The following is a 22,706-nucleotide window of genomic DNA, read 5'->3' on the forward strand; positions in this document are numbered from 1 at the left end:
AAAAAAAAAAAAGTTACTTGCTGCAGTCCTATAGAAGATATTTTTATTTAGATTATTTAGAGTCAGAGATTTTGCAAATTAACACTGTAACTTTGAACTAATAAAAAAATAAGGCTATATTTCTTTAAAAGCGTTATACAAGAGGTATATTGTGTTGAGATTCTGATATAAAAACCAGACAATTTGTAAAGACACAATGTTTCTGTATCTTGTCATGCAAGGTGATTGGTCTTTCTAAAATCAAATTCCTACGGAACCATTAAAAAATAGGACTTAAAGAAAATCCTTCTAATTGAATAAAGCTGATCAAAAGGAATATATCTCTTTTTAACAGGCTTATGAAAATATAATTTTCATTTGAAAAATATTAATGACTATATTTAGGGTAGTTAGTTACTTCTGTTTTACTTTGTTTTTCAAACAGAGCCCTAGCGCTGTGATTCCAACATAACTTAAATTCATGGCTTCAGATGTTCGTGTGTATGTATTTGATCATGCCTTTATTTTCAGATGAGAAGGCAGTCATATTTGTCTCTATACACCCCAGTTTCGGTTATAGTGCCTTGCACAATGTAGCATTCAGGAAATTTCAAAAAAATATCTAACTGAATAAATCAAGTATAGTTCATTAAAGACAGAAGAAAATTTAGAATTTGGGTGGCTATCTGTTGTTAGTAAAGAAATTTCCCAATATATAACAAAGAAATTTCAGAGTCTAAAATTTGCCCTCCTATAAAAACTGCTATGTAATTATCTTTTCTACTTTTCTACAATGAGAAAATTAGCATTTGAAACATTAGTTTCAAACATATGCTTTCATTATAGGTATAACAAGCAGGACTTTTCATCTTCATGATGGCAGAGAGCTATAGTTACATCCACAAAGAAACAGAAGTTTTCACTCTTAAGCATGGCTTATTAGAAATCATGTCTATATTTCTAGCACCAAGTGAACATAGAATGCTAGGCTGGATGTGACCTTAGAGATCATTACTACAATCTCTTATTATATAGATTAGTGTGGATGAAAAAGAGGCCACGTGCTAACCTGACAAATTTAAGGAAGGCCTGAATGGCAATCTTGCAAACTCAAGGACCTAAAGTAACAAAGAATGGTCTGAAAATAAAAACCTTTAATTAAAAAGCACTTACATACTGGCTAGTCACATCATAGGCCAGTATCTCCCTTGACAAAGATGAACTTCTGATCTTTACCTAAGATAACATACCTTTGAAAAGTCAGGATAATTGGTAGCTTCCCTTTTTCCAGAACCAAATACACCAGGGCCCCAGGACAGATACCACAAATCCCTACACTGTTATTGTTATGCTAATTGTTGAATGTTAACTATCCTGTATGTGTCTATCATTTTACCTTGTATCCAATCCCAGGGGACCGCCTCCTCATATCCAACTCCTCCCCCTTTTGCTTTCTCCTGCCTCCCTAATCTATCACCAATGGATTTCATGTAATCCATTTGGGTCTCCACCTTTGATTGCAATGTATAAAATAGGGTGAAAAATTGCCATTCTCTGGAGCATTATTCCAATACATTGAGATCCTGCTTCCCGGAATTGCTGGGTTTGGCTCAAATAAACTCCCAAAAATTTTTTACAAGTGTGAATGCTTTTTACATTAACATTAGTAAAATTAACTCCAGAAAGATTAAATGACTTAACAAGGTCATACAGTTAGGGAAAGTGTCCGAAGACACAGCTCAGCTTTCATAAATGCTCTATACCAGTGGTCGGCAAACTCATTAGTCAACAGAGCCAAATATCCACAGTACAACGATTGAAATTTCTTTTGAGAGCCAAATTTTTTAAACTTAAACTTCTTCTAACGCCACTTCTTAAAAAATAGACTCGCCCGGGCCATGATATTTTGTGGAAGAGCCACACTCAAGGGGCCAAAGAGCCTCATGTGGCTCGCGAGCTGCAGTTTGCCGACCACGGCTCTACACAAACAGTGTTTACATGGGCTCTTCAAACACTGGGAACCAGTATGCGTGAGTCACTAGAGACCACAGGCCTCTTCTTCTTGGGAAACTCACCTTCAGTATTGGAAGTGGGGCTACCGTCACATTTGCTTTCACACTGCTGCATCGATGGAGGCCGCACAGTTTCTGGACAGTCTCTAGATGCCTGCCCAGTGAAGGAAAGACATTGCACGATCCGCATTTGCTGTCCAAGGCCACACTGAGCAGAACACTAAACCCAAAGACAGAGAGAAACAAGACGCTGATCTCAACAATTTTCAGGAGGTAAAAAAGATACTATGTCAATTCAAATATCACATATATTTGCATCACATATATTAAAGCCCATATGTAGTTCATCTTGGAGAGGTGCATGATTAGGTCATTCTACTATAGAATTGGTTTGGCATCTTAAAGCTCATGCCATTACCCTAGAAAATGGAAGCAATATAGTTCCCAGAAGATAAGAGATGAAGGTTCCTTGTACTAGCATTCCATAGTTCCAAGCAGTGCTGGTGAACTCTTAATAGGAGTATAATAAGAAAACTCTCATGATGAAGTAGAATGGCCATCACTACTTATTGCTCACTACTTATTATAGGCTTGTGGGCAAACAACCTAATGGTCTACTTGTGTGCTCTGAATCTGTCCAAAGCATTAGTTCAGTGTAACAGCAGTGACTGCTATGAGGCCTGGTGACACAGCCAGTTAAAAAAAAAAAGAGAGAGAGAGAGAGAGAGAGAGAGAGAGAGAGAGAGAGAGAGAGAGAGAGAGAGAGAGAGAGTGTGTTTGCCTGGCCAGCATGGCTCAGTGGTTGAGCATCCACCCATGAACCAGGAGGTCATGGTTTGATTCCCAATCAGAGCACATGCCCAGGTTGGGGGCTCGATCCCCAGTGGAGGGCATGCAGAAGGCAATCAATGGCTTTTCTCTCATTGTTGATGTTTCTATCTCTCTCTCTCTCCTGCTCCCATCCTCTCTGAAATGAATTTAAAATATTTTTAAAAAAAGAAAGTTTAACTAAGTTCCACAAATTTTCTAAGGTACTATTAGCCACACAAGCCTGAGAAGCTGTTAGCCAATTAGCAATGTGTCCCTCTCCTTCTTTATCTGCTCAGGGATTTTGTTATTTCAGAATTGAAGTTATTCTCTGAGCGGCTTAGTTTCAGCTGGGACTGATCAGCTGTCCAGGTTGAAGAAAGAGGCTCCATCTATTCTTTGGGCCTGCCACCCAGAATACCGGAAAGCTTGTGAGATCTGAGATCAAAGGGATGAGGAGCTAAAGGGTGCCAAGACAGGCCACAGGGATATTTACAAGGTAAACAAACCGAGGCCTGTAGGTTTTGTTTACAAAAACTCTCAAAAAGCACATAGAGAACTTGCAAGGATATTCACAGACACTTTTACTTTTAAGTTTCTTAACACAGAATGACAAATAACTGCACTGTAGAAATGTAGTAGAGCATCTTTGCTTTTTTTACTGGTTAATTTCAATTTTAGGAAACTGAATTGAAAATATAGATGAGAAGAAAAGGATTCAAAAATATTTAAAAGAATAATCTCAAATTGATAACTGTAAATTTCAGGAAATCACTAACATGCTAAAACTTTCAATGGGCCTTTATATAACAGTGCATTGCAATGATGAATATATAAGGAAATAAATTCCTACCTTGTTTAAATAAAAATGATGAGAGCATGTTTGTACTGATACTTTTTTTTTTTTTTTGGCAAATATTTATTTTTATTTATTTATTTTTTTCTATCACCATTTATCCCCACTATTCCCCTACTACCTCCCCCCGGCAATTACCATACTGTTGTCCATGTCCTTGAGCTCACTCTCTCTTCTTTTTTCTTTTTTTTGTTCAATCCATCCATCCCTCCAACCCCCCATTCTGATTCATTAATAGTGTAATATCAATTATATATTGTGACACTGTCGTACTTCTACAATTAAACATTTAATTGCATACAATGCTCATGTGTATTCCATTTGAGCACTTTGTAAATTAAACTAAATACTGTTATAGAAAACCAAATTATTAATTATTTGCTATACAAATGCAAATGTTAATTACTTTATGATCATACTTCCTTTATTGCCACACAAGGCTGAGCAAGTATATTAATTTGCCTTAATGAACACTGAAAATTTTTGCCTGCTCTCTATTGTGACAGAAGAGGTCTATAGGATACTGCTATACTCTAGCAATACTTTGAATTTTGGAATTTTGACCAGAATTTTGGTAACAATTTCTATGAAGTGCCATTTTTAATAAGTAATGGTAGAAACAGAGCACAAACAAAATGGTACCAGTGTAGTTATATGCCATTATAATTTATTTTGGTTTCAGATATTTAAAAAATGATTTACTAGAAGGTTAACCATAAAATCACAGAAAAAGAGCGTTGATAGTCTAGTAATTTAATTTCTGGAGTGTCATTTTTAACATAACCTAATAGATTTTCTTTTGTACACTAAAAAAACAACAATACTTTAACTTTCCTTCTGTGCAAAAATAACAAGTTGCTTTTAAAGGATTGAAGGTACCTTCAGCAAGATAACACAATTTAAAAGTGAGGGGGGAAAAGAACTGGAACATAGACTGGAAACGGGTATAATATAAAAATAGATACCAAAAGCCCTATATACTTGTTTCCCAAATCATAATATCCATCAGAAAAATCCATAGAAGAATAAGTATTAATGACATCTCAAAGACTGTCAATCAAAACCCTCCTATCTTTTCTGTGAGGTTAAAAGGATTTACTTTGCAAATAGGAAAATTAAGACACTGGTATTAACTGACTTGTTCTTAAATTAGTTGAGAAATTTGGGATTAAAATTCAAATTTTTGGTAGTTTGTTCAAATCTCTGGCCATCTAGACTATTTTGCTTTTAATTTTAAGTTAAAATGTCAGGATCCAAGGAGTTGGTAGAAGTGAGAACTATGTAGGAATGGAGAAACATAGCTAAGTGTGTCCATGGGTGGGTGCTACTGTTTATGCATTGCTCCACACTCATATCTTACACCTAGATTTCTATATGTTGCTACCTGTGTCTCAGGTGCTGCCTCAGAGGAGTCCACAGTACAACTGCCTTACCTGGCCCCAGTCTCCTGTCACCCAGCGAGCAGGAGGGCATCGGCCCAAACTGCAGCGCATGCGGGTAGGGGGTTTGCTCCCGTATGGACACTGCGCAGCTGACAATGTTTTAGAAAGGTCACTGCTCTTGCACAGAACAATCCGATGCTTGAATCCTGAACCACACTTGGGAGTGCACTGGAAAGAAAACAAATATTAATGAACAACGACAGTTAAAGGGTAGAGGAAAATTCCAAGAGAAAGGGTTTCTTAAAGTAAGTATGTGTTAGGATATACAGTACATGTATGTACACACTAAATTCTAGGCAAAGTCTTTCAGATATGAAAATTCCCTACGTTTTTAAGCAGAAGTACTTTTACCTTTTTCCATAAGGTCTTGAAGAACTAAACCCAAAGGTTGCTTTTCTTGGCTAACTTAGTTTCTTTTTTTTCCCTTTTTTTTTTTTTTATTGTGGGTAGGTTTATTCCTCGATTCCTCCCTATCCTTGGCCACATTCAGCTGTGATAAGATTCTGCTAGTTTCTGGAATATGGAATTGTTGGCTTTCTATTTGCTGGGTGTAGTCTTCTGAAGAAAATTCTTATGTTATTAGTAGACCACAAGAACTTATCTGTGTGAAGTGAGGAGTTGCACACTTCCTTAAAATCTCTACTTTCTCTCAGCCACATGAGAACCTTACCTACAACATTTTGAACCTGTTTACAGACCTTTCACTTAAAAAACCAAAAACATTTTCATATTTTCTATAGGTACTAGACTGGGAAAAGGGGGACATAAAATTGAATGATAGCCCTTTTAAAAATATTTTTTATTGATTTCAGAGAGGAAGGGAGAGAAAGAGAGATAGAAAGATCAATGCTGAGAGAGAATCATTGATCAGTTGCCTCCTGCACATCCCACACCAGAAATCGAGCCTTCAATCCGGACATGTGCCCTGCTGGGAATCGAATAGGCTGACACCCACTGAGCCATGCCAGCCAAGCCATATCTGACACTCACTGAGCCATGCCAGTAAGCCATATCATGAGAACTTAACATTTAAAATCTGACCAGATCATTTTTTTTTGTCTTGTTTTCATCTCAGTAGGATATAAGAAGTGCTTTTTGTGAGAAATGCATTTATGTTTTTGTTTAATGTTCTATGATTAAAAAGAAAAACAAATTTTTAAGAAAAAAAAGTATTTTAAACAACACCAGGGAAAACAATTTGGCTCTCACATGTAAAAGACAGAAATGTTCATGTTTTGGGGTGAGACTGAGTTCTCTCTGGAGAGGTGGGTTTCATTTGCTTAGTTATGCGGCCAGAGTGGAACCTGGGAGTAAACAAGGTGATATCACAGTTGTCTACAAAGCAAAGCACAGTCCCTTTTGAGTAGATCTCCCCACCCCTCTCCCAGGCCCTCCATCCTTCTTAAGAAATGCTACCCAAAAGTAAGTCCTATAAAGTCAACTGATTATGATGCCGGTCATCACTTGTCCAAGAGTAACTCTAAGAAACAGAACATTCCCAATGGGTGCTCTGTGAGAATGAAGAAACTATCCTGATGCATCAAAAGAAAGGTTTGGGATTGCTGGAGCACATCCACAGTATGCTGTTAAGTTAGATGCTAAGACAGAGAGAAACAGAAAACTATTTAAGTCCAACATAGCATGGGTGATCCCAAGAGTGAGGCTAGATGACAAGGAATGGGAAAGCTGTGGCTTCATTCGTTTCACAAAAGGCTTCTGAAGAGCCATTTTCTACTGAGGTCATTTGGCTTTTTTTTTTTTTTTTTTTTTTTCCTTTTCTTTTGCCATAAGCACCGGCTGGGTTTCACTGACGGAGAAAACAAAGAACAGTTCCTGGCCTGGCAACAACGGAAATTTTATATTAGAATGGCTGGCAATAAAAAGAGAAAGTTCAAAGGGTACATTCCTCTTCCTGCAACATGTTTCCACCAGTCGAACCTCGCCCTTGTGATGAGCAGAGCTCAGATAGCTGATAGTTGGACATGGAAGAGGGCAGAAAAAGGAGGGAAGTTTTCATGGGCGTGTCAAAAGAAATATGGTGTGAAATATTTGCAAAAGTTAACTGAAAGAGATTGAACATTGTCTGCCCTTCTGTCGGCCGGGGCCTCCTTTTTTCTTTCTTTCTTTCTTTCTTTCTTTCTTTCTTTCTTTCTTTCTTTCTTTCTTTCTTTCTTTCTTTCTTTCTTTCTTTCTTTTTAATTGATTATAGTATCACATAATTGTCCTCACCCCCCCATTCCCATCCCAAAGCCCTCCCTACATATGCCCTCACCCCCCCCCCCCCCCCCCCCGTTGTCCATGGCCACTGGCCAGGCCCATATGCATGCACACAAGTCCTTTGGTTGATCTCTCCTCCTTATCCCCACCCTCCCCTACTTTCCCTCTGAGGTTTGAGAGTCTGATTGCTGCTTCTCTTTCTCTGGGTCTGTTTTTGTTCATCAGTTTCCTTTTTTTTCACTAGTGGGAGGAACAGGCTCCTTGTTTTCACTTTGTTTTCCATTTAATGCTCTTTACTTTCACCTATTTTTTAACCCATCAAGGGAAGAGGTGGGTTTCCTGGTAACTTAAGGAAATGAACGGGAGTGCATTCCTCTTGTGGAAAATAAACAGGACTGAATAGGGCAAAAAAAATCATCTTTCCTCCTGAATAAAGGATGAAGAGGATAGTACCAATGAATATTTGAGATAGTAATGGCAGCATTTTTTGACTAGTGCTTACCCTAGGATCATTTTCCAGTATTGTCTATGGAGAGACATCAGCGGCTACCAAGATTCAAGGTGACTGTCCCAACACATACACTTGACACCTTCAGCACAACTTCTTTCCCCTAAACTTTGACTCAGCTATCTTAAAAAAGACAGCAGCAATGTGATTCAAAGCCCCTTTAGTTTACACATACTTCTTCAGGCAGCTCCTAAGAGTACCTAAAAGCCTCAAAGACTGGATAGATAAGAATCAAACTTCTAAAAGAGGGTAACTACAACCACTATAGGTTGAATTAGGAAGAAAAGTTTAAAATGCTATTTGGAATGGAAATGTACAGTAATATAATAAGCTATTTCTCAATGTAATTAAAAATACAATTATATAGAAATAGGTAGGTCAAGAGACCCATGTGAAACGAGTCTGCACATGAGAAAGGCTTTGGTGTTCTAGTGGTTGGTACAATTTTTTTTCTAGTGTCTGCATATGAGCTTGTCAACTTTCTCCACTTTCTGTAGAAAAATGATGTGGTATAGAACTTTGTATTCAAGCCTTCTTATAACCTAGCACTACTTTAGACAATCTTATCATCCATTTATTCTTTAAAACCAACCCTTTTCTCCAACCCTACATGGTCTTTGTGTTTCTATTGTTTCTCTTCTCAGAAATACCTTCTTTAGTTTCCCAGTTCTCTTTCCTACTTCAAATCCTATATTCCCTCATCATTCAGCTCAATTCCCAAGAACTGAAAAACCTTCCAATCCTATTTCAGGCCATTCTGACCTCCTCAACTCTGAATTTCTATATCACTTACAGATTTATACTATACAATCCACCATTTTATTAAATAGTCCCTTATATTATTCTCCAGTTATTAAATGGGTATTTCTTCTTTTTCCAATCTTATAAATTCTTTTGTATTCTCCATAGTGACTAGACCAGTGTGTTTAATAAAACTCAATAATACTTGCTGACTTGACCTGAAACCCTCAAACTGCTGCAGTCAATCATCAGGCCTCCCCAGTATGATTCTAGTCTTCAAAAGCAAATTTATCATCATTAATCAAAGACTCTTGATGGACTTCTTGGATATGGGTCTTGGATACTGAATTGAAGTACTAATGTGTACAACTCTGCAGAACGTCTATTCTTTATCAAAGGATGTTACCTTTCTAATGAATTTAGGAGTTAATTCAGCCATTGTTAGGGAACAGACAAGTTCATACTATTTTTCATAACCACAGAGTGAATAACACCAAGAATATCTCTACATCTGATTGGAACACAACTAAAATTTAGGTGGGCAGAATGGATTACGGCCAGGAAATTTGGGAAAACACTTCCAAATGCTTGCCAAAGATTGTACATGGATAATCACAACTGGTCAAAATCTCCATTCCCACACCCTTCTGTGAGCCCCATACCTCTAGCAAACTAAGGCCACTCAAGTAGTAAGAGTCACAGGGGGAAAGTTACATCCAGAAGTTTCTAAATAGCAAATCTGTTGTTTATTTTTTAAGAAATTTATGAGGTTTATAGAAAACATCTAAAACAAATACCACAATGTTTCCAAGAGGAAATGCATCTTGTTTCGCCAACCAGAAGAATGACTATTAGCCATGTAACCAGGTACTCATCCTTCTTGCTGTTAACCGACACTACAGAAGGACTCAGCTTTCCTTTGGGAAATGTGGAGAATGGTGTAGAGTGTATATGTATATGTCTCCTACAGAATAAAGAGTTAATAATGAACTCTACCTCTTACCTCATTTTTCATGAGAGTGTTTTTTTGAGACCTCTAACTTATATTAGGCTCTTTTCTATTCATGGCTGCCAGAAAAACATTATTTTAGTCAGGTCTTCCCCAATGACCATTTACATGGAGGTACTGATAGAATCTAAATTTGACTTTTTGGTATGTTACACCTCAGCTCCAGATTTCTCCTCTTTGTATAATAAGTGATAATAAATTGACAAAGATTCATATCTGAGTTATGTAATTAGGCTAGAAGATTACTTGGGAAAGAAGATACATCACTAATTCTAAGCCTATGAGGCTGTTCAAGAATAGTAAAGAAAAAAAACCACGTAGAGGAGTACTCACTATAATATTCTTTCAAATTCACTTGAGGCTTATTTAGAATCAGACTAGTTTCTCATTGATTTCCCTGACCCCAAAAAACTTACTTCCTGATAAGCAGCAATAAAATATAACCTGGCCAAATTCACTGTTTAAACCCCTTACTAATTGAGTTCTAAGATGCTCACATGCTCTTAATATTAATGTGTCCTTAATATGAAATGCTTTGATGTTAATAGTTAAGGCATCTCAAAACATACAGCTTCCGATGTCCTTACCTCTGACCAGTCCAAAGCCACCCACTGAGGCGGACATGGCAGGTTGTTGCAGGACTCTATTTCAGCGGGCCGGTGTGTTAAGCAAGCACTGTAGTCCAGTGTCTTCTCCTCAGCAGGCCCCATCTTTCTGATGCAGAGCACTGCTCTTGTACGCAATCCACCGTCACAAGTCTTGCTACACTCCGACCAATCTCCAATGAACCACCTGCAGCAAGAAATGGGAGAAACCCAGAAAAGAGATTTTCAGCTGACTGAAGGCACTTTTGTCAAATGGACTACATCCTTTTCCTAGAACAGCTGACATTTCAGTGTTGTTGATGTGACAAATAACAAATGGAAGAACTTCTAAGGAATAAATAACTCACTGTCAGTTGCCTCCTAAACTGTAGTGCATGAGTTTTAGAACAGGCAGAACTACATTCAAGTAAGCAATGCAGTATGTATTTTTTAACCTCTTTGACTCTTCTCCTTTTTTATTAATTTCTAAAACAAGGATAATGATACAATTATGAAACTGCTAAAAGGATTAAGTAAGGCAATATATGAAGCTGTCAGTCACGTGTTATAAATGTTTAATGACTGGCTCTTCATAGGAGAGAGGGAATCCTGATTTGTTGCATTTGCCCTTTTTTTGTATGACCACTTTGAGTTACCACAAAGATATAGTGAACGTGAAAAGAGAAGACATGCTACTAATGGGGTTTCAGGAGACAACGCTAGCTGGCCTAGCACATCACAGAGAGCTTCTAACAGAGGGTCTGGCCTCCGACAGTAGCTGTTATTACTAATACACTGAGACTGCTTCTCTCACAATTGAGGATTTCATGCTAAAACTTAGAGATTTGTTGCGATTCCCAGACACGAATGTCAGGCTCTATAGGAAACAGAGAGTCTTCCCTTCCTTATTGGGGTAGAGGAGGCTCAGGCATCCACCCTGAAGGCATGACAGTGCAGAGCCCTGAGCCCCTTTACTCCTAAAAATAACTTCGACACAGCTAAAGAGGAAAGAACCTAAAATATCTTAACAAGGTGGACATCTCCCATTTATGGGTATATTACTCCTTTTCCCTAAAGTCATCAGGGAATTTTCATACATATAACTTCAGGACTGTGTGTGTGTGTGTGTGTGTGTGTGTGTGTGTGTGTGAGTGTGTGTGTAAAACTTCCATAGGACTCACTTTTGAGACACATTAATTGGTCCAAGGGTTGTGAATCACGGTGCAAATCAGACCAATGCCAGTTTGGCTTTAGAATTTTTATATTTCAACTAGAGCAAAAGGAACCCCTTTCCTTTCTGAGCACAAAGGTAAGAGCTGCAGGTGGCCTTAAAGAGCAGCAGGTAGCTGGTTTGAAGGAATGCAGAGGAGCGAGAGTCCTAATGGTGTGTGTGCTCTTGATTCTAGCCATGCCTCAAGCTAGGTCCATTCCTGTAGTTCCCCTGAGACTTGTCCTATAAACCAGCAAACCCTCTTATCTGCTAAAGCTAGCTGAAACTGAAGTTGCATTATTTCCAACCAAAATCCTGGCTGACATATTGTTGTATTTAATTTAATAAATATATGCTGAATGCCTACTGTGTTAAAGGCATCGTGCTTTGTTTTAGGGAAGAAGAACATAAAACCCTGTGTTACGAAAATGGTTCTCCAAAGTCAAGAAAAGAACAATGATGGAACTAGGAGATTCCCCATCAGTTGCTATTTCCACTGAATTTCACTTTTAATACAGCTAAATAGTAGAATCTTGGTTACAAGCACGAGGTCACAAGGCATTTTCTTCAATCCATGACTACAAATCATGCAACTATCAATGGATATGCTCATGCTTTTGGGTGGGCAACTACCCAGAGAGGAGTCTGAACGCTTAAGAACAAATTGCTCACTATCTCAGCAACTTTAGCTCATTGTGCCAGTTTTATATGTGGAAGATGGTTCCTTAGTGAAGTCCGAGTACCAGCAGCCTAAATTTGAGCCTGCATTTAGCCAAATATGCCACAATGCCCTTTGCTTATTATCATTTGAATTATTTTTATTTATAGAGGGAAACCAGCATTTAGGGGTATCATAATTAAGCAGATTCTCAGCTTCTTGTCAAAATCTAAAAATTTTCAACCTAAAATTGATTTTAAAAATAATTTAATCTTTAATTTTAAAAATCTGACATAAACCTTTTTTTCTAAGTCATTTTCCAGAGAACATTTAAAGTGATTTTCATCTTTCTGTTTTGTTTTCCACAGATGAGCATGATCCCAAGATATTGTACCATTTTTGGTAAAGAGAAAAACGTGTACTGAGAATAATAACTTGCATGCCAGCCGTAGTGAAACTCTGATTCAATTCGCAACAGTGATTTCATCACCAAGATTAGGGGATAAAACAGAAATGTGTATACTCAGCCACAAAATGTTCAGTCATACCACCTCCAGCCATGATCTCATTAGGTCTCATAATGTAAGAGGGATGGAGGCCCTCAAATTAAACACAGGTGCCCAGATTAACAGCAGTGATTCAGGGGGTGTTGCTGTTCTTTGTTGCACGAGGTCAGGGCCACCTCCGCCTTTTTATTCTTCATCCTCTCCTTTTTGCCAACTATCTCTTAGCAGAGATGTGTCACTCCAGCATTTAACTTGGAATGCACAAAAGTAAAAGTTATAAACCACCCTCCCTATTTCCCTTCTGACTGTAACTCTGATTCACAGTCAATTCCTGTTGCATCTTTATTGCTCAGAAAATCATCCCTCCCCAGGTCTCTTTGAAGGATTAAATCACACTCCAAGTATTTACATAGTTTTGCAGCTTTGCCACTACATCTATTGATTCAGTGTCTCCACCCCCCTGTCCAGTTGAAGACAGACAGCTTTCTTCACCTGCGTTCTCCACGTAGTGGACCCTCTGATGACATTCCCCCTACTTCTTCTTTTCCTCCTCTAGATTCGGTGGGAGCCATCTAAACACAAAAGTTCTCTCTGGGAATGCCACTTGCTGAATTGTTATAGCCTGAACAACACCGGAGCCGTTTCTCTCTAAGCGGAAGACCCGGTGGTCAAACTGTCTTCATCCTCACAAGCACCCTCATATCCATGAGACACTGACAATGAGTGGATTCATATTTGAGTGTCTGGAATAAAAGCGTTTGGTGCAGCCTATGTAATTTAATTTGCAGTACCCGTACACTAACAGGTCAAATAATAATATGGATGGGAGGAGGAAATAAGAGAGACACTAGAAAAAACTTTGCCCCAACTTTGGTTAATCAGAATATTTTAGAAGAAAGAACTCATCATAAAATCAGAATATTATTTTTGCTTTTTTAACTTAAAGGGAAATGGCAGAGCACATAAAAATAAATTTATATTAAATATCTGGATTATGAGTGAAAGAGATTGAGAGGTTGAAATGCATATTAAAGTTTTCCAACCTTTATCCCAGAGTCAAGGGTCTAGTTATCAAAACTTTTTATAAATACCACATCACTAAATGAAAAAGAATCTTCAGAATTTGACCGTAACATCTTTACTCAGAGAGGTTCAAGTATGTAACCTATTAACTACTTGTAAATAGTGAAACTTTCCTAGGATTTTAGAACAATTTTCAAAACAAAAAGTTGGTTTAAAAAAAAGAAAGAAAGAAAAAGAAAAATTGTTCTTTCCTCAGCTAATTGGCAAGTGAATCTAATATTAAGCAGAAGCCTCTATGCCCTAACCATTTTTCTTAAAAAAAAAAAAAAAAAAATCAATGTAATAAACATCTCTGAAATTGTGGCAATTGAGAATGTGTTGATGAAACAAAATTAGAAGTATTAAAATGCCAGCAGACGTTTGATTTGTAACTTAGAAAGTTGGTGATGTCTGGTATAATGGGAAAAACATCGCTAGAGATCAGCTACCTCATCAGTAAAATGATAGGAGTTGGCCTTCATGATTTCTATAATTCTTCCCAGGTCTTAAATTTCGGAGTTTTATAGAGGACGCTGATGAATCTTTTCTAAACTTAACCAATTATAATTGTCTATGGGTGAGGCACAATGAGTCAAATAATTGTTGAACTTTCTACCATAAAAGATACCATTAAATTAAGCCTAGCCCCTTGGTAAAAATCTCTCTCCAGCCACAGAATCCTTTAGCACTTTTGCTTATAACTCTCTAATTGCTCTTTGCATATTTTGTCTTGTACTGTAATTATTTTTATATGAATTCACCCAATTAGATTGTCCTTAGAAAAGGAACCATTTTGCCCAAAGCACCGTGCCTTCCACACTAAATACTGTGACGGAGCATTAGAAGGCAGTTTCGACTTATGTAAAAACTGTCTTCTAATGCTCGGTCACAGTATTTCCACAATGTATAGCACTCCACTGTTTTCACCTTCCTGATTTTTCTCAATTTAAAGACCACAGTTTCATACTGGAATAAGATTCAGTATATGAGGATTCTTCACATGTGGCCATTTATAGAAATACTTACTATTAAAAGAAAACATGGTCAAAACTGAACTCTAGGCCGTTCTCTCCCGATTCCAACTCAGCATTACTTCCGATTTTAGGCGGAGTTTCAATCAGTTATGCTTCCTATCAATATCTTTAATATCAACTCCTCCTTTTCCCTTTTCCAATTATTTCAACCTTTGTCATGAATTCTACCATTTTTCATTCAATGTTTCCTCCTGTCCCATGTAATTTCTTCATTACTATATTCTTTCTTATAAAAGAATTGCTGCTCTGAGTACATTAATTTTCCCCAGCAAAGCTTTCTCTGGCCCTTCAAGATCTTCTTCCGGATGAATAATAATAGTTATTATTATTAATTCTCTACCAATGTCTCTTTTATCTAGTCTTTCTAGTCCGCTGCATTTTCTTTATACAACAAATCCTACAGCCTTTTGTTTTTCAATATTCTACTTATAAACTCTCTAATGTGACTTAAAGACATTTAAAATATTTCATTATTTGAAAAGATTGTTTTTGATTAGAAAAGTACTATTTAGGATTTTAAATTAATGGTAGTGAAAAAAACAAAAATATGTGAAGATAAATGAGGATCCTTTCCTCAAAGTAGAAAAATACATTTTAGATAGATCAAAGTGTACATTTAAAAAATTTGAAAGTATCTTAGACTGGATAAGGCCTTCCTAAACATTATATTAATGAAAGAAATATTTTTGGGAGCTTTCCCATATAATATTTTAAAACTCATAAATAAAAATAGATCATAACACTATAAATAATATGGAAAACATATGACAAACTAGGAAAATTATTTGGAGCACAGATAAAAGAGTGAATATTCTTAATACATTAACAGCTCATACAAATCAATAACAAAATGATAACACTTCAACAGGAAAATGGGATAGGCCATGAAGAGAAAAAGCAAAAAAAAAGAAGTAATGGCCACTGGTCACAATTTTATTTTGATGTTCAGCCTCATCAGCAATCCGATATACTAAGTGGAACAGCAGTTAGATATCAAGGCTTTTTTCCCTATAAAATAGTCAAAGTTAAGTATTAAAGTAATAATATCCAGGGTTGTTCAGTTTAGGGAAATGACATTCTTATATACTGTTAATGGGAGTATGTTTTTTCCTAAAGAGCAATTCGACAATGTGTCTAAAGGATTAAATTATATTTCTATTTGAACCAGAAATTCTATTCTTATGCATGTAGCATAAGGGCATACTGACAGAGAGCAAAGTTTTCATAGCAAAAATGCTTAATACTATGGTTTTGTAAAGGATTAAGAGCTAGGACACTACCAAAATTGTTTAATAGTGGGAAGCTAATTTAAATAAACAATGACATATCTACTAAATATTTAGTAGAAGATATTTAATGTTCAAAATAATGTTGAGAACTTACTATAAAGTATAATAAACATTATTATTATACATTGTGTTATATACACATGCCTATGCAGACATAGAAAAAACGTCATAAAATATATACATAAAAGTATTAACAGTGATATTATAAGTATTATAGGTATTTTAATTTTTTTTTACTTATCTGCATTTTAAAATCTTTGTTTTAATCTGTATTAAAAAAAAATACAATTATCATATCATCTGAAAAAAAAAACACCTATCTTCTTTCTTCCACACTCATTTAAAGTCTTATTGAATTCAGCCCAGCTGGCATGGCATGGCTCAGTGGTTGAGCATCAACCAATATGAACCAGCAGGTCATAGTTCAACTTTTGGTCAGGGCACATGCCCAGGTTGCAGGCTCAATCCACAGTGTGAGGCATGAAGGATCATGCTACTCAATGATTCTCTTCATCATTGATGTTTCTAGCTTCTCCCTTTCCCTTCCTCTCTAAAATCAACAAAAAATATTTTAAAATTTTTTAAAAAATAAAGTCTTACTGAATTCAATAGTCTTCCTATGATTTTTATCTCTATAATACCGATGTCTACTGAGAATCATATACAACCATTCTGAAGACTTAGAGGTGTTTTTTCCCCCCCCACAATCTGAATTCAAAGGAATAAAGAATAAATTTAAAAGGAATTAAGAAAAAAATGAACCAACAAAGAGTAATATTTTAGATGTTCTTTAATTCTCCCACCTCAAAAAAACTGTCAGCCTAAATTTTCTTCTTCTCATATCCTCTTTACCTTTCTTTTTCAAATCCCATCCTCTCAGCTTCAAATTTTAAAGTCAATAAATAACTTTTTTCAGAATTCAAAAAGAGAAAATCTAATTTTAATTATGTATGCCAATTCAAATAAGCCAATTATCCTTAAAGTGTTACACACATACCCCCTCATGTAATAGCCAAGCCTAAAATACATGGGATGGAATGACCAACCACTGAAATCTCAAAGGACATTTGAATAGCATTTAAGCTTTAACAAATAAAAAAGCTGAGGCCAAAATAGAACAGGTGTGACCAGACCCACTCAGATGCCTTAAATGGCTGATCAAATGCCAAACATAATACTTAAAATCTTGAGTGTCAGGGAATTAAGTTGATGGGTTGAGACTCATAATTATATGAAAATATGTTGAAGTTACTGAAAACTTAAAAATTTAGCCCAAGGTTTTTGAGCATCATTTTGTTTTATATAGTTTTTCTTTTTGAAATAAACTTGTAATTGGCAAAAGAGAGGGAAAGTGGAAAAAAAACAACAAAACGCATTAAATATCTTGTCTTTACAATACATCTCATGGGTCATATTTATATATGTTTCCCATGTCTGGATGTTAAGGAAAAAATGACAGTGATCATATTTCATAAAGAAGAGACATAAAAATTTTAAATTCTTAAAATAAAAACTTCTATCACTCTAGAATCCCTGTGTCCTTATTCGGTAGCCACTGCCCTGAATAGTTTCAAGAGATGAGTTGTAGTGAACATCAAATATTCAGGCAAATATTGAGTTTGGATAATGAAAGTTCATAAGGCATTACGGCTTTGAAACAAATATTGAGAAATACATCTTGCTTTAACTATAATGGGACCTGAACTCCTTACTCATTGTAAGTCCCATGTTTTTGTAACTAATTAGAATCATTTCTAAAAAAAAAAAAAAAAAGAATTTACTTAGATCCTGGGGCATATAAATTCATTTGCTTACTCTCTCCTTCTTTATCAAGTTCATGTTGGAGTAGTTAGTTAACCAGGAGGATAATGGTTACTCTGCAACAATAATGCAGTGCCATTGACACAGGCTTTGTCTTGCAGTTGTAAAACAGGCAAAATCCCTATGAAGATCAGTATTTGCATAATCAACTCAGAATCCTTGTCTTTTTTCACACAGTCACTGCCTTTTGCTCAAACAAGAAACCTTTGTGTTCTTACAGATTATAAAATGTGGCTCACTAACAGGAGATCTCATATTTCTAAGTTGTAATTCTTTAAAAGTCATCATTAAGATGAATGGTTCTCTCCTTGTGCCTCCCTTTACAGTGAGCTCTGATGACTACATCCATCAGCAGAAAGAGGCTGAAGTTACACCTCTGTGTCCAACTCCAAAGACAAGATGCCTAGGATGACAGAACTTAAAACTGGGCCAGAAATTAAAGCACTGATATTCCGATGCAGAATATTTTTAAAACCATGTTCGAAGTCTTTAGACCTTTAGAATAAATACCTGGAAAATATTGAACTGCACATTTTATCTACTATATTTTATTGAATCTCATATTCCATTATTTTATGTACCATTAAGAAAGAAAAAAAAAATAGCCCTAGCCGGCTTGGCTCAGTGGATAGAGTTTTGGCCTGTGGACTGAAGGGTCCCAGGTTTGATTCCCATCAAGGACATATGCCTGGGATGCAGGCTTTATCCCCAGTAGGGGGCGTGCAGGAGGCAGCAGATCGATGATTCTTTCCATCGTTGATATTTCTCTCTCTTTATATCTCTCTTCCTTTCCCTTCTTCTCTGAAATCAATAAAAATATATTTTAAAAAATTATGAAAAAAATGAAAGAAGAAAATGATTATTATTGTAAGACACAATCGGTTGCAAGTTAAATCCTAATGTCAGAGATGTTAAAATAGGAAAAGATGTGTGCTTTAGCAATTGATGAAATATGATAGTTTCCAGCACTGTGCCAGGATCAGCCTACTGAAGTTCCTGCATTAGAGGAGTTAACGGAATCCTGTGCGTAAACAGGCATCTTTGCTCATTGAAAGGCTCATCAAAATTCTACCCGCTGTGATGTTTTATCCCCTTTTCTCTGTTTAACTTAATCACATAATATGAGTACATGTTTTCAAATGTGAACACCCGATGTTTTTCTTTTTGCACTTGAAGAAAATAATTATCTTCTTTTACTTACTCAGGTGAGCAGGGCTCAATATTGCAGGCTCTTCGCTTTTCAGGTGGCTTGGTGTCAGGGTCACAGTAATTGTTCTGGACAATAGAGCTGTCATCCAGTCTTTTGCAGACCACCTCCTGTCTTTGGACACCTTGAGAAAAGGAGGACATAATTAATTGAAGAGCAGTTTACCTTCCAATAAGTTAGGTATGCACAGCTCTCCTCGGTGAGGAATCAACCTCACTGGGTCGCTGCTGCCTTTTCTGTTCCAAAAGCACTTGACTGCTTCTCTAAAAAGGGAGAGAAGTCCTGGTAATTATACTGCACATTTAGGAAAAAATTATTGTTCTCATGTTTAGTAACATGACTGTTTTCAAGTTCATAACAGAAACTATTGCTGATTTTAAGTAATTAATATTCCCATGTGTATAATCTTCTTCATGCTTTCCTTTAAAAAAAGAAAAAAATCTTCATTTCCCCCAAATATCATCAGATAAAATGTGTGAATATCCATTTCAATGCAAAACAATGGCTGTATATCTATTTTAAAACAAAACAATGGGGATGCATTTACTTTTTGATTTTTTGTAGGACAAAACCAATTAATTTAGTCTTTGTTAGTAGCACATCACATTCACACATTTCATTATTTTCTTCCATTTACAGATCTGTTTTTCCAACAGCCCACAAAGTCTATAATTTAAAGATTGCAGAGAACTTCTGGATTATAACCCGTTAATCTACTTTAATGGAGTTTGTCCCATTGATTATACCATTGTCAAACAGATATATACATATCCCACAAAAATCTGAACTTACAAAATACTTATCTCATTCTTAAAAACTCTTATAAATGTTTGCCACAGCTAAAACATTCTCATAAAATATATAAATTTCTAAGTATGATTGTTATTTATTGGCAAAGACATCCACCACAACTTGCTCACATATCACAAAGCACAAAGACACACACAAACACACTGTTATTTGTGAACATCCCTGGTCAATAGACTTCATACAGGCTCAAAAAGAAGAATCAAAAGCAGCAAAGGTAAGTATATCAAAATGTCGGAGAAAAGGTCAAATGACAAGACAAATATTTCAGTTGCTATTGAGGTGGCAGGTTGCTCCTGGAATTGGAACCAAAGCAGACTAACCTATGCTCCTACTCACCACCCTGTCTCAATAACCAGGTAGGCCACATTCCCCAGAAAGAGTTGTAAAAGGAGCATGAGCAGTACCTAGGGAATCACAGCTTCACATTTAGCTAGCCTCACACAAACCTCCAGTTTTGCTTTATTTCTATTACTTTTAGTAGTAGCCTAAAGAAAAGAGTTTAATCCCAAATTAGGAAAACCAGTGTGAAATGGGATCATTCAGTAAAGAAAACTGTCACTGAAAGAGCTGCACACCAAATGCTCCCACGAGGTCCCGTAAGAGTCATGGACTTGTGAGGTGGGAGTGTCTCCATCATGTTTTGCACACTTTTAACCAAGTTGAATTTAAAGATAAGAAATCCCCATCAGAAAAGCTGGTAAGTGCTGTAGTCTCTGGTGGCGATCAATGGAAGAAGGTATATTTTATTGCATGCAGTGGCCCACGACTCTCCCTGATGACCTTCAACAAGTGTTTAGGCTCTCCTAAGTTTAAAGGCTTAAATCACAGCCAAATGACTTACTGACAAATGTCTTAGAGTAGTGGTCAGAAAACCACGGCTCGCGAGCCACATGTGGCTCTTTGGCCCCTTGAGTGTTCTAATGCCACTTCTTCAAAACAGACTCGCCCAGGCTTGGACCACAAAGTTTCAATCGCACTGTACACTTGCCCGCATGTGGTATTTTGTGGAAGAGCCACATTCAAGGGCCAAAGAGCTGCATGTGGCTCACAAGCCGCAGTTTGCCGACCATTGTCTTAGAGTATGTGTTGTATTCATTCCTTCCCAACTCCTAAAATAGGCCAAACATCTTAGTTTATGGGATAACAGTTTGGAATTTTTTCACTATTAAACTTTAGATTTTTGAGGGAAGAATGATTCACATCCAGGCATAGCTGTGACGCATTCACAGATGTTTCACAATATTCATCAGATATCTCCCTGCTATGTCATTCCAGTGGGCGGATATCTAGGTCTATTAGTCACAGGATTCAACTACCAACTGCTACAGTGGCTCAGAATACCCATACACCGGGGTTGAAGTTCCTATCAGGGAGAGCAAGGTTATTTTTATTGGTTAGCATGACTCATTTTAGTTCAATCATTCAAACCGAATGATTATACTTAGAATAACATTTTTACCCAACATTATAAATGTTTGATAATAAAAATAATGTTATTATACTTGCAAGAAGAAAGTTGGCATTCAACTTAGTATCTTGCTTGTTTTTCAGAAAAGGATACTACAAAATGGAAGTGACATTGCTCTATATATATGGCAGTAACGTTAATTCAGATTCTTCAGGTTAAGGGTTAAGATAAAAGTCTACTTCCTTTAAGTTAATCTTAGACACATTGTTTGGCTATAATTACATTAATTTTTAAAGTAGGCTTTAATGTAAAAGCAAGGCCTCTGTAATTTATATCACAGATGAGATATTAGATATGAGAGGTGAAATTTGTATTTCATTTTAAGATAGATTTTAGTCATGTATCTTGAAAATAGTTAGCTATATAATATTTTTGTTAAAAATTTGAAAAATACACAAAACCAGAAAGAACAAAATAAAAAATTATCCACAATTTCATATCTTTGTTGTGAACCTTTCCTTTTAAGGCTATTTTGCATAAAATACTTTTTTTGGGGAAAAATAAGCATAAAATAGTTTCTGGTGGGAATCCGGTAATTAGTTTAAAATTATATAGTACATAAACCAAAAATGCCAGTTAAATGTGGACGGCAGGTTATTCACTCATTCATTCATTCATTCATTCACACAGAATAGTTATTAATATAAGGCCCTGTGCTTCTTGTGAGATACCTAAGTGCTAAGAATTACAAGTTGACTTAATTTTAATTTTGGTCATGCCCCTCTGACTTCTTAAAAACTAAGAAGTAGGGGATTTTGAAGTGCATTTCAGTTTCATAATTTTAGAATACTATTTTTTGTAAAGCAAAAATTTAAGTCCTTGAATAAACAGCTGAAATTACTCCATATTGTATGAAGGAAGATGCATTTTTCTTCACATTCATCTTTTCTTAATTTTCTTCTAAAATGTTATATAAGACAGTGTGGTATTTCATAGCCAAGAAAGCACTATACTAGCAATCTATGCCAAATATTTCCACAACAATGAACTGTCTTCCTCCGACAGCACAGAAGTCTCCTTCCAATTTTTACCCTCACTCTTTGTTGGTGAGTTTACAGAATTTTTCTTCTTGTTAAGTGAATAGCAACAGGATAACTCTCTAAACCAATGTGCCTAATTGGACAGATTTTTAATCACATGCTTTTGGATTAAGAAAAATTCGGCATTTAACTTTAGAAAGTAGAAGATTAAAAAAATAATAAAAAAAAGAAACTAGAAAATACAGATCCTATGGAAATAGTATAAACTAAGTCAACAAGAGAAATTACTGAATTTAGAATCTTTATATTACCAAGCCTCTTATACACAGTCTCTTTTAATCTGTAAAACATTGCTAAGAAGTTTATTTAAACCCTGTTGAGAATAATTACATCCAGTTACACAAAGTCACTCTGCTTTTAAATCTGAAGATTTGTAGTTTGGACCCAAAAACATGTCCACATGACCAGTCAATATACGCCTAATTGAAAACAAAATTCTTGTGGCT

General features: G+C 36.1%; 1 protein-coding gene across 4 annotated transcripts in view; it reads right to left on the reverse strand.

Annotated features, from left to right (window-relative positions):
• The window catches only part of ADAMTS6 (ADAM metallopeptidase with thrombospondin type 1 motif 6), a 186,750-nt gene that overhangs the window by 11,976 nt on the left and 152,068 nt on the right, over positions 1-22,706 (reverse strand). For 3 of the 4 annotated variants that reach the window (XR_014794870.1, XM_084882164.1, XM_084882165.1), the window contains exons 21-24: positions 18,937-19,066; positions 10,159-10,363; positions 5,088-5,264; positions 2,055-2,211 (exon numbers count right to left, since the gene is read on the reverse strand). Coding sequence is in view for 2 of the 4 variants with exons in the window: in XM_084882164.1 (XP_084738290.1) it covers positions 2,055-2,211; positions 5,088-5,264; positions 10,159-10,363; positions 18,937-19,066 (669 nt within the window). In the remaining 2 variants the exon portion in view is untranslated. Of the gene's footprint in view, positions 1-2,054; positions 2,212-5,087; positions 5,265-10,158; positions 10,364-18,936; positions 19,067-22,706 lie in introns of those variants that run through there. The other variant, XR_014794871.1, reaches the window with a different exon arrangement.

The sequence above is a fragment of the Pipistrellus hanaki genome (assembly GCF_964339955.1).
Source record: "Pipistrellus hanaki genome assembly, chromosome: 4".
Classification (NCBI taxonomy): Eukaryota; Metazoa; Chordata; class Mammalia; order Chiroptera; family Vespertilionidae; genus Pipistrellus; species Pipistrellus hanaki.